The sequence below is a fragment of the Protopterus annectens genome, chromosome 9.part0 (genome assembly GCF_019279795.1).
Source record: "Protopterus annectens isolate FY-2018-M chromosome 9.part0, PAN1.0, whole genome shotgun sequence".
Taxonomy (NCBI): Eukaryota; Metazoa; Chordata; order Ceratodontiformes; family Protopteridae; genus Protopterus; species Protopterus annectens.
In genome coordinates this window covers 1,414,664,656-1,414,681,278 of record NC_056743.1, presented here as the reverse complement: position 1 = coordinate 1,414,681,278, position 16,623 = coordinate 1,414,664,656, and the positions used below count along the sequence as shown (strand labels likewise).

At 37.3% G+C, this 16,623-nt stretch overlaps 1 protein-coding gene across 1 annotated transcript in view; it reads right to left on the bottom strand.

Moving 5' to 3' along the window:
- Positions 1 to 16,623, bottom strand: part of LOC122810691 (myoferlin-like) — a 1,883,765-nt gene that overhangs the window by 264,252 nt on the left and 1,602,890 nt on the right. The window contains 1 exon segment of the mRNA XM_044082260.1: positions 7,933 to 8,074. Within this exon segment, the coding sequence (XP_043938195.1) occupies positions 7,933 to 8,074 (142 nt within the window).

The window sequence follows — 16,623 nt, the reverse complement described above, 5'->3', positions numbered from 1 at the left end:
GGACAAAGGAGTGACTTTGAATAAGCTGTTCTGAGCGAATCCACCATGACAGATTCCTCTTGCAAGTGTTCTTAATCCTTATCGTGGCTGATAAGGGTTGATGAAGGAAGGCCCATTGTACCAACAGAAGCCACTGTAATACTATCATGTGGAATCTAACTACTGGAACGAGTATTATTGCTGCTGCCATAGGACCCAAGGCCTGAAGTACTGTTTGAGCAGATACGCTTGAACTGTGTATTGACTTTCTGACTTATCTCTTATAGTCACCATTCTTGATGATGGAAGGCGTGCTACCATCTTGATTGTGTTTATGTTTGCTCCTATGATGTCCAATTCCTGAGAGGGGTCTAGGTTTGACTTTTCATAATTTACTGCAATACCTAACAAAGAAAATGTTTGAAGAACTATCTCTTTTGCTTGTAGAAGTAGATGCCTCCTAGGGGCGGTGATGTGCCAGTCATCTACGTATGGAAATACCTGTAATCCTTGCTACCTCAAGTGAACTGCTACCACTGCTATACATTTGGTGAACACTCTGGGGGATATAGTGAGGCCAAATGGTAGTGACTGGCTCCCAGCCAAAAGTGCAAATGATGTCTGGATCACCTGTCCATCTTTAAATGGTAACAAAAAGCACTCAATAATCCAACCACATAGAATCAAATAGCAGGGGCCAGTCCACAGCTCGAGCAAGACACTAATTCACTGATTCAAAGAAATGTGAAGTAGAATTGCCAGTAAAAAACACAGGTTTATTTCCACGAATAGAATTAAGCCATACAACAATCCATTGGTTAAGCGCTTTCATCTGAATACATCAGATTTCATCAGAACCAAGATCTACACATTCAACTATTCTTTTAAAGTAAATTTTGGTGCCAAAAAAACCTCAGAGAATATGATTTCTTAAAGAAACATTATTCAAAAAGTCAATAGGTTAAATCTTACACTATGATTACAAAGGGCTACTCTATAAATTACTATCTAAAAGTTGCTACTATACCAATTATATTACTGAAATATGAATATTATACAAAAATACAAAAGAATTAATATTTCATAATTTCATTACATTTGTAACATGCAAAATACAATATTAAAATCTGTGTTGTGAAATTGTATTAAATATTAAAAAGTTAGATTTAATAAAATGAAATGATTAACCTTACACAAAAAATTGTACATAGAAACACTTGAATAAACCACATGAATCAAATGTAAACCAAAAATGGATTGTTGTATGGCTTAATTCTATTCGTGGAAATAAACCTGTGTTTTTTACTGGCAATTCTACTTCACATTTATTTGAATCAGTGAATTAGAGTCTTGCTCGAGCTGTGGACTGGCCCCTGCATCTTTAAATGGTAGTACACATCCTGAAGGTCTATAGAGCACATCCAATTGTCCTTTCCCAAGAATGGGAGGATGGACTGAACCATGACCATCTGGAATTTGCTCCGCTGAATTGATTTGTTTAATCTGCTGAGATCCAGTCCCCTGTTTTTTTCAGTGCCAAAAAGAACTTTGAGTAAGTACTGGAACCTATCTGGTCTGGTGGGACTACTTGGATGACTCTTTTGTCTAGCAGCTTTTTAATCTGTATGGCTGCTTGCTCCCTTTGACTGGGTGGAACACTGGGGAGTTTTTTGTTTTGGGGCTATGGACAGGAAAAGGGTATATAGTATCCTCTGGATATTATCCGTTGCACCCATTTGTCGTTTGTTATTTTCTGCCAGGCTCTCTTGTGCAGGGATAGTTGACCCCAATTGCCTCCAGAGAAGAGCAATCGGTCCTCCATTCAGGAGTACTGAAAGGGTCTTCCAAGGAACTGTACCAAGAGAAGCCAGTATAATACTCTCATGTGTAATCTCACTACTGGAATCAAGCTGTGAGGTGCCCGTGGTCACTATGTCCTTGGTTTGGGAAATAACAAAGGGGTGACCTTCTTGTACCTGACTGCAGTATATCCACAACAGAAGGTAATTTCTGCAAGCTTGTGCTATTTTGACATGACTGGATAATGACTGATGGAGAATGGACCACTGAGTTGCAAGTGTCCACTGAAGAATTCTCATATGGTACCTTACCAATGGTACCAAAATGATTACTGTTGACATGGATCCCAAGAATTGGAGGCTCAGTCGAGTTGAAAGGGAAGAACTTTGAATGATCTTTTTGACCTGGAACTGAATAGTCTTAACTCTGAGCAGAGGGAGAGAGGCTGTTTGAGTGACTGTATTGAACACGGCACCAATGAATTCCAATAGCTGTGTTGATCCGAGATGAAATTTGTTGTAACTGACAGAAATCCCCAGATGAGAGCATAAGTGGAGTGCATAGTCTTGAGCTTGAACCAAATGATGTCCGATCAGAGCAGTTATGAGAAAGTCATCCAAATATGGAAACACTTGGAATCCCTGCTGTCTCAAGTGAGCTGCTACTACTGCTATACACTTGGTAAACACCCTGGGGGCTGTGGTGAGACCAAAGGTCATAGCTCTAAATTGGTAATGACTGGCTTCAAGTCCAAAGTGTAGATATCTCCTGGACTGTCTGTTCATTTTTATGTGGTAGTACTCATCCTGAAGACCTATCGAGCACGTCCAGTCATCCTTGTAGAGAAAAGACAAGATGGATTGAACCATGACCATCTTGAACTTTGTGTGCTGAATTGATTAATTTAGATTGCTGAGATCCAAAATTGATCCCTAGTCCAATGTTTTCTTTGGCGCTAAAAAGAAAGTTCTGAACTCTTTCTGGTCCGGGGGACCTCTTGGATGACTCTTTTATTTTAGCAGCTTGTTTATTTTGATTGATGCTGTTTCCCTCTGACTGGGTGGAACATCAGGGATTTGTTTACTACTAATGGGGGTGGATGGGAAAATGACATTATATAACCTCTGGATATTATCCTCTGCACCCATGAAGCTTTTGTAATTTCTAGCCAGGCTCTCTGATCCAGGGATAACTGATCCCTGACTGCCTCTATAGATGGACAGTCAAGCATCCTTTCAGGAGCGCTAATAGGATCTGTCAGAGAAGGTATCCCTAAATCCCTGGTTATATGGATCCCTGCAGTAGGGATGGTGTCTTCCATTAGAGTTTCCCTCTCTGCCCCTGTGGGAACTGTCTCCACATGGATCTTGGAAAGGACCCTGGGATTTTTTTAACCACATTTTCTGTCCACTTCATTGATTCCAGAAAAGGTCCATAGAGGAGTTGAAAAATGTATGCCCACAGCAGACAGGGTTTTTTCTTCCTGCTTACACCTAGAGAGTGTGTCTTTTGCTTTGAGGCCAAATAAAGAAATTCTGTCAAAGACAGCACTGACAAAGGAAGATTTGAAGGATTCCACAAAGTCACACAAGTGCATCTAGATATGTTTCTGAAAGAAATACCTGAACCTACAACCTGTGAGGTACCTTCAGCTGTGTTGGAGATATGCCTTACAGACTAATTTGAAATGGACTGAAGGTTTGCCAACTGCAAGGAAATAGTGCTCTCTACCTCAAAGGATATGCTCCCAGTGAGGGATTTGGAAAGCTCCTTAATCAAATCCCTCTGAAGTCTCATAAAATGTGCCAAGTGGTTCATCAACCTAACAGCAAAAGTTGGTGAAGCACAGACATGCTTCTGAAATCTGTCCAGCACCCTAGACTGCCTGCTAGGGGGTGCACAGAGGAACTTTGCTCTGCTAGTTCCTTCTTAGTGGCCATCACTGCGACCATGGCATCAACTAGGTATTCCCTTGCTCCGATAAGTTCTATCCTTCAGTAGTGCCTGGTCTTTAGGGATAGGCTCAATGGTATCAGGTTCTTTTCATGCCCATTGAGATACCAAATCAATGAGCTCATCAGCGGGTGGAGTTATCCAGGGGGCAGATGGGCCAGCGCCAAAAGCCTCCAGAAATACCAACTTCTCTTATTTATTTTATTTAACATTAGTTTACCGGAAAAGTCCGACTTGGAATGAAGCCAATTTTCACAGGAGCACCCAGAAGAAACCCACACAAATGCAGGGAGGACATGCAGGCTCTGCAGAGAAGGTACTCCAGCTGAGAATCAAACTGGGGAACCTCTTGCTGTGAGGCGACAACGCTACCACTGCACCATTGCACTGTCCTCCTGGGAAGGGTTATTGGGTGACCAAGCACCCCTTTGTTTTAGGAGTTCTAAGAAGTCTCTAAATTAAATGTCATTGGGTAATGATCTGGGGGACCCTTCCCCTTCATCAAAGTCAGTATCATCTGTGACACACTCTTGTGGAGAGTCTAAATGCCTCCTTTTACACTTCCTCTTTCTGGGAACTTCTTCAGTGGGATGTTTCGAAGAAGTGGCAGAAGAGATTACTATACCCTGCTGGATGGTCTGGAGATTGGTTTGGGCTGGCTGTCCCAGTGGCACAGCTGACTAAGGCTCTGAACACACAGTCAAATGGGGTTGATTAGTCAGAGCTGAAGAGGAAAGAGAAGTCTGAACTCTGGGAACAGAGAAAGCTCTCTGCACTACCTCAAAAGCAGAATGCCTTGGAGAAAAAGAAACATGGATTTGATAAGGCATGCTTACAGACCGTTGGCTCCCTCCACCAAGAAGGAAAACTATTTGAGAAAGGAGTTGGAGCTGAACTGTCTAGAGCTGAAGCTCCAAGGGGCAGAGTCAGCTCAAAGCTTCAATGTCAACTCCAACACCACGGAGCCAACTCTACAGCTCCGAGAGTCATCAAGCTCCAAAGTGCTCTGAGCCAGACTACTCAAAAATGCCACTAAATGCCAGCATCTTTGGATTAGGGGCAGACAACTCCAGGATTTTCAAATCTGATGGCTTCTGAAACCAAAAGTCAGATCAGAGAAGGAGCCAATAGCGGGGGAGTAGTACTGACAAGGGTCTCAGAGCTGGAAGAACTCCCATTTTAATTTGCATCCTGAGGAAGTTCCTCATCATCCTGTCCACACTGGCTTCTGTTAGATTCTTGGATGATCAAACAGATGATGCTGTAGAAGATGGTTTAGAGTGTCGTCTTGGTGAATGTTCCAAAAAGGGGATGGGAGCCAAGAAGAGATAAGATCTGGTAGCAATTGAGATGATCGGATCTGAGGAGATTTCTCCAGTCTGGGTCTCAAATCTAAAGTAGTTTGATATGATACTTTAACTACTTTAACAGGAGGTTCAGATATCAGAGCCAAAGAGGTAGACGATTCTGGAAATCTTTTTCTTGACTCTTTAGGAAGAGAATCTCCCTTCTTATCAACTTTTTGGGGGACTGGCCCCACAGGCTGTCGAAGCAGGTTTACAGGGTAGAAAATCTCTTAAAATTAACTTGTTCGTTCTATCATGGCCCAGAAATTGAAAGCCTTATATCTGTCACAATCAGAATCAAGGTGAGAATGGCCTAAACAATAGACACTCTTATAGGCTGCATATAAATTTGGAATGTTATGGCCACAGGCCATGCATTTTTTTAAACTAGAAGGGTTTTCAGACATAATCAGTAACGAAGTAGTAAAAAATTAAGAAGTGAAATGCCTCATTTTTTTTTTTTGTTTAGCAAACAAGAAAAACATCAGCAGTGGTAAAACAGAAATACTTATAAATACAAAGGAAATACCAACAATAGTATTTAAGGAATACCTGAAGGACAAATATATAAAGATTTTCTGCACAAAATATAAGGGTAGAGATATAATGGTAATAAAAGGGAGGAAGCGCAAGAAAGATTATAATGTATAATAATTTTAACTCACAGACATAAAGTATGCTCGCTCGAGAGTAAGCAGTGACCATGTCCATACGCTAAGACAGAAAATGAGATCAGAGGTATGATAGGTAATTAGGGCATTATGGGTAAAGGGTGTAGCTCGAGAGTTTCAGTGTTCCATGAGCTGGAAGTAATGGCCAAGTCAGATCCGAGGATAGTATCCGAACCCAACAGTTGAGGAATGAATGAAAATGACAACAGATATATTGTTCACCTCTCCCATGTTAGTGTCACATAGAGAGAAAGCCCACTGCTGATAAGAAGAAATGCCATAGTATTCAGTACAGTCAGTGAGGAGTTTTAGTTCTAAAGGGGAAAAAAGACACAGTCAAGAAAATTGGTATATGCTGGAATAGGACCTCACAGTAATGGCCTCCAAGATCAGAGTCAATAGTCTTAATACTTACTTTCTGCCAGACCTCTCTGGGTCTTCACAAACTTATTAGTTTCTAGGGACACTTAGCTTCTACATAACATTTGCTGGCACTCTCTACAGAATACCTAATTACAAAGATCTTCTAATAAAATGAAGTATGGTACCAACCAGTACTTGTGTTTTCATTAGCCTGCTAAATTTATTAGTATATTGGATGCTGAAACTATGCCTAATTTCAGATTTCAGTTCAAAATTGTTTTAAATGTGGTACACCTCTACTGAAAGCATAACAACTTTTCTTCTTTCCTTTTCTGACTTCAGACTTGTACCTTATCTAAAAATTCCAGTGCTCCCTTCACTGCCATGTTCTTCACTTATCTAGGCAGCCTTGCATGACCCTATGCAGGCAGTACCTCCTTCCCCACCAGAGAAGACTAACTCTTTGGAGCTTAATGACATGTTGGGTTTGGCATGGAGCACTGCAAATTACTCATCAAGAATCCATGACAGTGATGGATTTGTGCTTATTATTCAGGAAATTTTTTTTTTCCCTTTCTTCTGCTAAATGCATCAGAGTAATAACTAATGTGTGTTGATGCATTAGGGGTCTGGGTATGATGCTAACCCCCTCTTTCCACTTTGCAGGATCAGAGGTCTCATGACAAGGAACTACCTCCCTATGGGAAAGAGAAGTGCCCTAGTATGCTCCAGGTTTCCTAGACAACCCTCACTTCAAACAATTCAAGCCAGTGTCTGGGCACAGTTTTCTGGTTATCACAGTCAGAAAACAGATTGCAGCTTCTACAGATCAATCTCTGCAAAACATCTGATTCTCAAGCATTTATCAGTTTTATGCTGACCCTTTCATGTCATAAGAACTCAGAAGTATAATCTGGTATGAAAGCTAAAAAGGCTGACTGCCTGTTTGTATTGATCATATTACTTTGTTACACCCTCTAAGCCTATGGCCAGACTTACATAATGCCCAAAATGCAGAAGCAAGACCACTACTTCATCCACAGCTCAACAACAACTGTGTGTGCATAGGAACCACCACCTGAGTGGCCTAGTGGGCTAATACACTATGCTGTAGTTGACAGGGTCCCAGGCTCAAGATGTGGCAGGGGTGATTATTTAATGATTGGCGATTGGTATAATGGTTAAGATGTCTGACTTACAAACACAAAGTACAGTGTTTGATTCTCACCTTTGGGAGGGAGTTTGGCTAGGCTTAGAATGGCCTATTATGAAAGCTAGCCTAGTAATTAGCTATGAACTATGAAATAGGCGTAGTAGTTGTTCAGACACAAACTAGTCATGCCTTTGATCAGTTAGCTATCACCTCTGTCCTGTTCCTTAGCAAACTCAAAGACCAGCTTTTATTAGCAGTTTATTAGAAAGTACCACAGGCTGTAGGGAGTGGCCTATGGTCCTGAATATCTCAATAAATCACAGTGCTAATTTCCAGAAAGATTTTTGACCTACTGTGGAAATGGCCTTTGCTAGAGTGGCACAACTGTTTTTAATTTTCTAGTATAGAATTATGGAGCAACTCAAGAAATTAGGAGACACAAACTGAAATAACTGAAGTAGCATTACATATCTTGCAGCTCAACTAGTTTGCCATATCTCCTTCTCATGTACCATTTTTTGTTATCTGAGAATCTATTACTTTACCACTGTAACCAAATCATTAACAATATCACTCCACACTTTGTCTCCTATAAAAGGTATGATTCATTTTCAAAGACCTCCACCACAGTCACAAACTATTTAGTCTCCAATGTCAGTTATTTTACCTTCACAGAAAAGACAGCAACATGTTCTGCAGGTATGTACATGACGGGGAAAATAAACCTCCAGTTGAAACTCCCTTCTCCGCTTATTGACCTATAATGAATGTCTGTTTTCTGCTCATCTTCTTCCAATCCTGCAATCCATCTGTTAGGAAAGAAAATATGCAATATGTTACTTTTGCTCAGTTCTACTAACAGTATCAGTACAGTGGACAGGGACTTTGGCAAGGCAATGAACATTAGAAAGCATGATAGGTAATAACACCATCAGAGTGGGAACTGGGAACAGTCTAGTTCCCAATGCAAAAACTGATGGGTAAGTGACAACTTACTGAATTGTGTTATATTGAAAGTCATGATACCGAATGCAAAATCCTGAAATGTCAAAATGGTGAAAGTTTACAATGTTGAACTGCTCCCAACAGCATACATGTATTACATACACACACTGCACCAGTACACTGCTAGTCAACAAACAATACCACTCCCATTTCAGTGAAACTTGGACATGAGCATTAACAAGGATCCTACAGAGGGGGTATGCCCAGCTCTGTACACATGTAAGGAGTAGGTATTTCTTCCTTTTTAAACACCTTAATTAAATTATCACTTAAGACAAAGGCTGTCATACATCAAGAAAGAAAACCATATTAACATTTTTTTCATTTACACACATTATACATGACATATGTTTCTTTCTTTGTAACAACTGTCATTCAGTTCAACATTATATACATTGTTCATTTAATGCCTTCTCTTAACCCTCACTCCTCCTCCAGAACATGATTTTCCATGGACTGTTCCCACAAATTTCCATTTATATGTAGCATACTCTTTCCCTTTCCTAAAAATCTCTGCTCCAGTTTTTTTAAATGCTTTTACAATATTCAGTCATTCAAACAGTAGGTATTTTGATCTAAACATCATTGTACATTCAGTATTATGACTTTCATTGCATTACTTTTCAGAAAACTGACATGGACAGAAACTGATCTGATGAATTCTTGATGGGCCTTAACATTAGGGTGGAGAGCATGCTGGATCTAGTATGGCACTGCTACAGTCCTGATGGCTGCTGGCAATAAGATACAACTAATTTTGTAGCCTGAATGGTATCCTAGCTTCTTGGCAGCCACACAGTACAATATGGATGCCCGCAAGCACTGTGGATGATAACCACATGCACTCAGATGATTCTTAAATTAAGGGAGGCACTTTAGTTACTGAGGTGACTCCAGTGCCATACCAGAAGAGAGAATGTAGGAAAAGAAAATGTTACCCCATAAACACGATGAATAGTAGTATATCCCTTATTCTGTCAAACAGGGTACAGGTGGCTTATAATGCTGAAAAAGGTTACACAACATGGCATTAGAGCCAGTCCTTGGGTGAAGGGTATTACAGCACTCAGGCTGATTTACAAGATTAAGCCTGTTCAGATTTCTATTCCATTCTTATAGACTGTATGCACAGTTCTCCAATATTCATTAGGTAACATGAAATTTAAAATGGAAAAGGGAGCAGAAAGCAGGTGGACAGACATATCACGCAATATGAAATGGAAAACAGAGCAGAAAGCAGGTAGCCAGAAATATCATGGCTAAGGACAGAAAGCATATACCCTTACTAACATGCCAAAAAACAGGATCATGTGACTTTTAATACTGTGGTTGAGAGAAGAGTGCAAATGGCCCTCAGTATCATGGCTAAGACATGATGCTGGAAACTCTTAATATCACAGCTGGGGACAGGATGCAGATGATCCTTATTCTCTTATTTTACTAAGTTCAGAATAAACATTATTATGCTTGGGAATAGGATGCTAATGCCTCCCATTATTACTGCTGGGGACATGGAGCTAGTGGTCCTCAGTATGACTTGGGTCAGAGGCCTGCGGTCCTTGGTATGATTAGGACATGGTGCTGATATCACTCTACAGCATCACTGGAAACAGGGAAGGCAGCCTTTAGTATAACTGTGGGCAATAAACACAGTTTTACTAAAGGCTGCCTTTCGTAGAACTGTGGGCAATACACACAAAAAAAAAACTCAAAATGGTTGATAACATGATGCAGGTGGCCCTCAATATTGTAGTCAAGAACAGGATGATGATGGCCATTAATATGACTGTGTATAGGGTGAAGATCACTGTAAACATTTAAACTACAATATCAGGAATGACAGCATGGAGCATGTGACCAAAGTATCATGAGAATATGAGGATGAATGTGGTGTCTAACATTTTCCAGTATGAATAATCAATGCACAATCATTCACAAGACTGCTGCTTGATCCCAATTGATCAAGAACACTTTTCTCCTACAAATCACTCACAATGACAGAAATAATCTTTCACACTCCAAATCTTATATATATAAACTCCATGGCTGCACAATAGAGAAGAAAAACTCCCCAGTAAAGCACTCAGTGATCTTACAGAAACAGCAGTCCTGATGCTCCTAACAGTCCAGACTTCTAAGCCACAATAAAATGTGATTATGACCAGTTGTATGTGATCAGTTAGAACCTGATCAACTGGTTGTAGATTAACTGTAGGAAAACCAATCTAACATTACTTATTTATTACCTGCTTAGTCATACATTTTACCAGAATAGCCCAAATGGGCAATCCAATTTACGATTTACAGTAGAATCCAAAGAAGAAAAGCAGCTCCATGAAACAAAAAATAAAAATAAATAAATAATGTTAGCAAAATATGCAAATGAGGAGTACTGTTTGCAGAAGCAATAAAACATGAATGTAGAGCAGAATGCTGAATCACATGAGTATTATTGTCATAGGTATATGCTGCTCTGTAAAGAACATACAGTATGTATGACTTGTTAGATTTTAAAAGCTGGAGTGGGTTGGAGAACTGTAATAACAGAAAGTTTCTGGAGAACTACAAAGTTTACAGTGACAGTAGAGATTAAGAGACTAAATATACTGCTAAGTATATACGATCAGACTGTTTATTAATGACAGGGTATTTAAATGAGCTAATGGCATACAGAACAGTGTTCAGCAAATTGAAACAGACTAAGAGCAAAAGTGGAATAAGAATCAAAGGTGGAAATATATATTAACAGAGTAATGAAGTGCAGAGAAAATAAAACATAGGAGAAGATGAGGAAAGTAGATTCTATTACTGGTGTGAGGAAAGAAGATTCTATAACTGGTGAAGTATTAAGGCAGAAAATGTGTGATAGTTCTTTATGTATACAAAAGATGATTCAGGAGTTAAGCAATTAGCATAAGAAAATATAGATAAATATACAATACCACAGAAGCACATTGCAAGTGCTGAGAATTGAGAAAATAAAAGAAATTTAAATTAGGGAGAGATGAGCAGTTGAGTGCTATGGGATGAAGTGCAGTGCAAATTTCAGAAACCTGGAAAGAATACTGAGCATCACTAAATCAAGTATTTGATTTTTGGACTTGTAGCCAAATAACATTTGATGATCAAAGTGACTGATGGATTACTTTATGCCTGACTAATGTGGTAAAGCCAGGGCAGTTATTTAGGAAAAGTGTTTTATTTATTTTGATAATATAGGAAAATATTAGTTGTCAGAGACAGCCACTTAATTGCCGTCAGTGAAATACCTGGAAAGACAGATATGAAGTACATCTACCTATTCTAAAGCAAGGTATTTCAAACATAATGAAAGAATGTTTTGAAAAGTAAGTAAATATTGAATGACTGAGGATAATTTTGAGAATTGCTTATCTTAACAAATGTTTAACATTGAATATAGTACCTATGGGGTTGCGTTTTTTAAACACCCTATGGGGATAGATATTACGGAAGATAATAAGGAGAGTTCAACCTCCTGTTTGATCAATTTGGTTTCAATTTTATGAAGCTTTTAATGAAATTTAATGATGAGAAATTGTGTAAAATTATGAATGAAGTGGAACAACTTAACAGTTTGATTATTAATGATTTATTATTTGCACAGCGGGAGACATTATATTCTAAACAATTCAACTATGCTGAGAAGATGATACAAAAAATTCACAATAAAAAAAGCAAGAAAATCAACAGAGATGTAGAGCAATATAAGTGGGGTACATCATATGTTTGGAATTTAAATAAACACAAGGATAGTACAAGAAACTATAGATCCCAGTATAGAAATGGATATAGGAATTGGAATGAGGGTAATGAACCGAATGGGACTTTTAACAAATACGAGGGAGACAAACAAATTTTCAGAGAGGTTGGAAACGACCAACATTCGAAGGGGCGGGGGAGTGGTATTCAGATCAATACCCTCCCCTGACTCTGAATCGATACAAAGAGCAAACTTTTATCACTTTTGTATTTTATATTAAAGTTTGTTATGTTCCATTTGGGAAGCTTCTTCTCCGGATATTTGTGGCAGTCAGCGTTTCGTATTCTTGTGCAGCATTTTATTTTTGTTGACAAACGCTTTCTTCAATTCAGTTGTTGTCCGTTTGGTTTGACATGGATACTGGAGATGTAAAATTCATGATAAAAAAAGCAAGAAAATCAACAGTGATATAGAGCAATATAAGTGGGGTACAGCATATGTTTGGAATTTAAATAAACACAAGGATAGTAGAAGAAACTATAGATCCCAGTATAGAAATGGATATAGGGATTGGAATGAGGGTAATGAACCTAATGGGACTTTTAACAAATACGAGGGAGACAAACAAAATTTTCAGAGAGGTTGGAAACAAGACCGACATTCGAAGGGGAGGAGGGAGGGGGAGTGGTATTCAGATCAATACCCTCCCCCAACACTGAATCGGTACAAAGAGTAAACTTTTATCACTTTTGTATTTTATATTAAAGTTTGTTACATTCTGTTTGGGAAGCTTCTTCTCCGGATATTTGTGGCAGTCAGTGTTTCGTATTCTTGTGCAGCATTTTATTTTTGTTGACAAACGCTTTCTTCAATTCACTTGTAATTTTGAGAATTAGAATTGCGGACGCTGCATATAGCTTAGCTGTTGTATTATGATAGGTTTTAGCTTATTTAAATTGGTCTTATTCTTATTTGTGTCTGAGTGCCTAGATATGTTTTTTTCATGATTTGTTTTGCCCCCATGCCTACCAGCCATTAACTTTGTATCTCTCCTGCAGCTGAGACCATTTGTTCCCTTATGAATGGGGTTCACCCAGGACCACAATGGTGAGAGCTGTCTAGGGAAGTCATCACTCAGACAACCATGAGGATACTTGTGCCCCTGTCAGCATCTTGACTATGATGGCATTTTCAATTAATCTAACCCCACCCTGGGCAAGGGGACATGTGATCTATGTCTCTGGGGAGGCCCAAAATGCCCTCCACATGTAGATGCACATTTCCACACACCTGCTGTGAAGATTACCATGAAATGATGGTCATGATTTGAAGCATCATCCCTATTCAGAGGTTTTACAGAAGATTTAACTAGATGGTTCACCCCTTCCAAACAATATTCCCTTACCCCGATGCGTATACCTTGCCATTGTACTCTTCAACATAAATATTACTGAAACACTGTGCAACTGCTTTGGAAAAAAGACATAATCAAATCTCTTTACAAAATAAAGAACTTGGTCTCTTCTATAGTTACCCTTCTGTAGGTAACTCTGCCACAACAGGTTTAGTCTATATAGCAGTCTGTTCAGGATGTGACTGTTCTTACATAGGCAAAACTAAGCAAGCATTTCACAAAAGAATACAAGAACATCTTTACAACACTGGCAAGGAGAATGCAAAATATGCTTTATACAGATACAAGGTGGTATGCACAAGCCATTTTAAATATAGACTTGGAATAACGGAAAAATTACCCAGAGACCTCAGAGGTGGAGATTGGGGTAATAGTATAGAACTTAGAGAATTAAAATGGCAATTACAATTAAACACAATTGATCCACATGGCTTGAATGATATGACATAAATTGACTCAGCACAAAAAATTAAAATGTCAAATTATTAAAAACTCTCAGTTCTGTACTTGTTAGATATTTATTAACAAATTATTCAGAGAAATTTTAAATGTTTTAAATAATATAATGTCCCAGTTTTGCATTACTATTTGTTATTTATTATTTATTTATTTATTATGGTGCACATATGTTGTCCATAATTTTTAAGGACATGGGACAACATGTTCTTCAAGCACTCCATTGAAAGAGGTATGTTTTTAAAGTACAGGATAATAATACTGTACTGTCATTTGATGTAAAGACATATTTGTGGAGAGACTTTGCTTTGGTTCACTTGCTTTTGTACTTGTTCACTTGTTTATGCATTTATTACACTGTACCTTTAAGGAGGCCTGTATATAAGGAAGTAATGTATGCAACCCTTTTAGATTCTGATGAAGTTCCGGGTAGGAACAAAAGTGCTAAATCTTCAATAAAGCATCTGGCTTTCACTGCTTCTTTTCTTTTTTTCATACCTGGTGGATTTTTCTGTAGTTACTTTGGTCTTCCTCAGAGGTTGATAGCGATTTGCATTTGGTTACTGGTTTTTACTTCATCTGCTGTGCTTTTGCTCTTATTACAACTATGTAAATTTCACATCTGGTATGTCACAAGATCCATCCATCCTTGTTAACAGCAGGATAGAGTCTCAAACCCATTTTTCAGGATGGTCTTCCTCGTGAGAAAAAACTACAAGAAAGGACTACAGTGGCCCCATTAAAAGCTCTGTACCTGGATATCATATACAGCTTATAACATCTTGTGAAAGTGCTCAGTGAAGACTAAAAAGCTATCCAAAAATCAACGAACCACGGACTGGACCAAGAAGTTTAATTGCAAAGTCTAAAAACACAATTCGAATAAGCGCTTTCATTTGGCGCCTGCCAAACTTTTTCAAACAGTAATACATCACTTCCTGTAGTTTAAATAGTATTTTCCCGTGATGTAAGCAATGATGGTTAGTTGCCAAAAGTCTAATTTAAAAATACAACAGTAAAGTAAATCATAAACGTAAAAAACAATAACAAAATAACAAAATACATCAGCACATGTTTTTATAATTATCACTTCCAATATTCAATAAATGTATGTATACACAAACACACCAAAACATTTCATGAACTCCAAGGACTCAAAACCTATCCATCGTAAATGTACGGAAAAAATAAACTAAACCAAGTGTTAAATAGCCATTAGTGCAACATTTGTACCAATAGGTATTAAATTCATCGTTCGCATCACTCGATCAATCCGAGTGCCTGTATGCCACAAAATAAAGTTTGTACAATAGTCTCAACAGCATAAAATCATTCAAAAAACATTCAAAAAACTTTTAACCCACCAATTCATGAACTTCATATCCATAATATTAAAATTTACCGTGAGTATTAACCTATCAACTCAGTTTCTTTAATTTATCAAAATGTCAAGCGAACAACATGTTTTAATCGTATAAAAACATATAAAATCCTACACTAGGCTTGTATATATGTAAATAAATTAATGTTCCATAACATCTATTTTAAAAAACTATTTTAAAAGTCTATTTTAAAAGACACTGTTTAAACAGCCACGGCTGTCACCTGTTGGTTAATTTGTTAACTAAAACGAAAATATACTCACAGTGAATGACGAAAGAATAAAGAAGAATTATAATGTATTTCATGAAATAAGCATATGTAGTAATGCATAGTGAGGTTCAAAAAGTAAAAGTATTTTAAATAAAATCTAACTTGTATAAATACGGTGGTTAGTGTGTTCACCTTTTTTAGTATATTGTTCTTCAATAAGAAGAAGGAACGGACAACTAAATTACCCTTATTGATAACACACAATTCCTTTCGACAACACAAATAATATCAACAATGGTTAAGTCCAAATATTCAACCTTACTTTCATTTTTATCATCATTTAAAACACTTAAACAATCATGTTCACCCATGTTTATATCAATGTATATATATTACCAGTAATTTATATATACTACAAGAAACATTTATATAAAATACCCACATATACTATAATAAATAATTATTAATAATAATAATAATAATAAAAATAGAATTTGATGTTTAAAATAAGCTATAGTAACAATATAAGATAATTTATAATTAATGTATTTCTGTTTAGATAAATTTGTATATTTATGTTTAATTAAATACCCGTCTAACAATAATTTATATTTGTGAATAATCCAATATTATTAATGAAATGATGTTTTAAAATGTGTTTTTTTATAGTAATAATAATCATGTTTGTATTAAATAAATTTACAAAGAATCAACATAAACCATACATAAATTTCATAAAAGGTATGAATATTAAACATACATACGTGGTGTGTTATTGTACTTCGTCAACTAATGACTACAAAAAATCTTCTACTGTTACTATCTCATAAGGGATTTTAGTTTAAGTAAACAAGCAATCGATGTAGAATTGTTTAAGCCAGGCCAATTATGTGCATTCAATTTAAGTGTGACAGCCGCGGCTGTTTAAACAGTGTCTTTTAAAATAGACTTTTAAAATAGTTTTTTAAAATAGATGTTATGGAACATTAATTTATTTACATATATACAAGCCTAGTGTAGGATTTTATATGTTTTTATACGATTAAAACATGTTGTTCGCTTGACATTTTGATAAATTAAAGGAACTGAGTTGATAGGTTAATACTCACGGTAAATTTTAATATTATGGATATGAAGTTCATGAATTGGTGGGTTGAATGTTTTTTGAA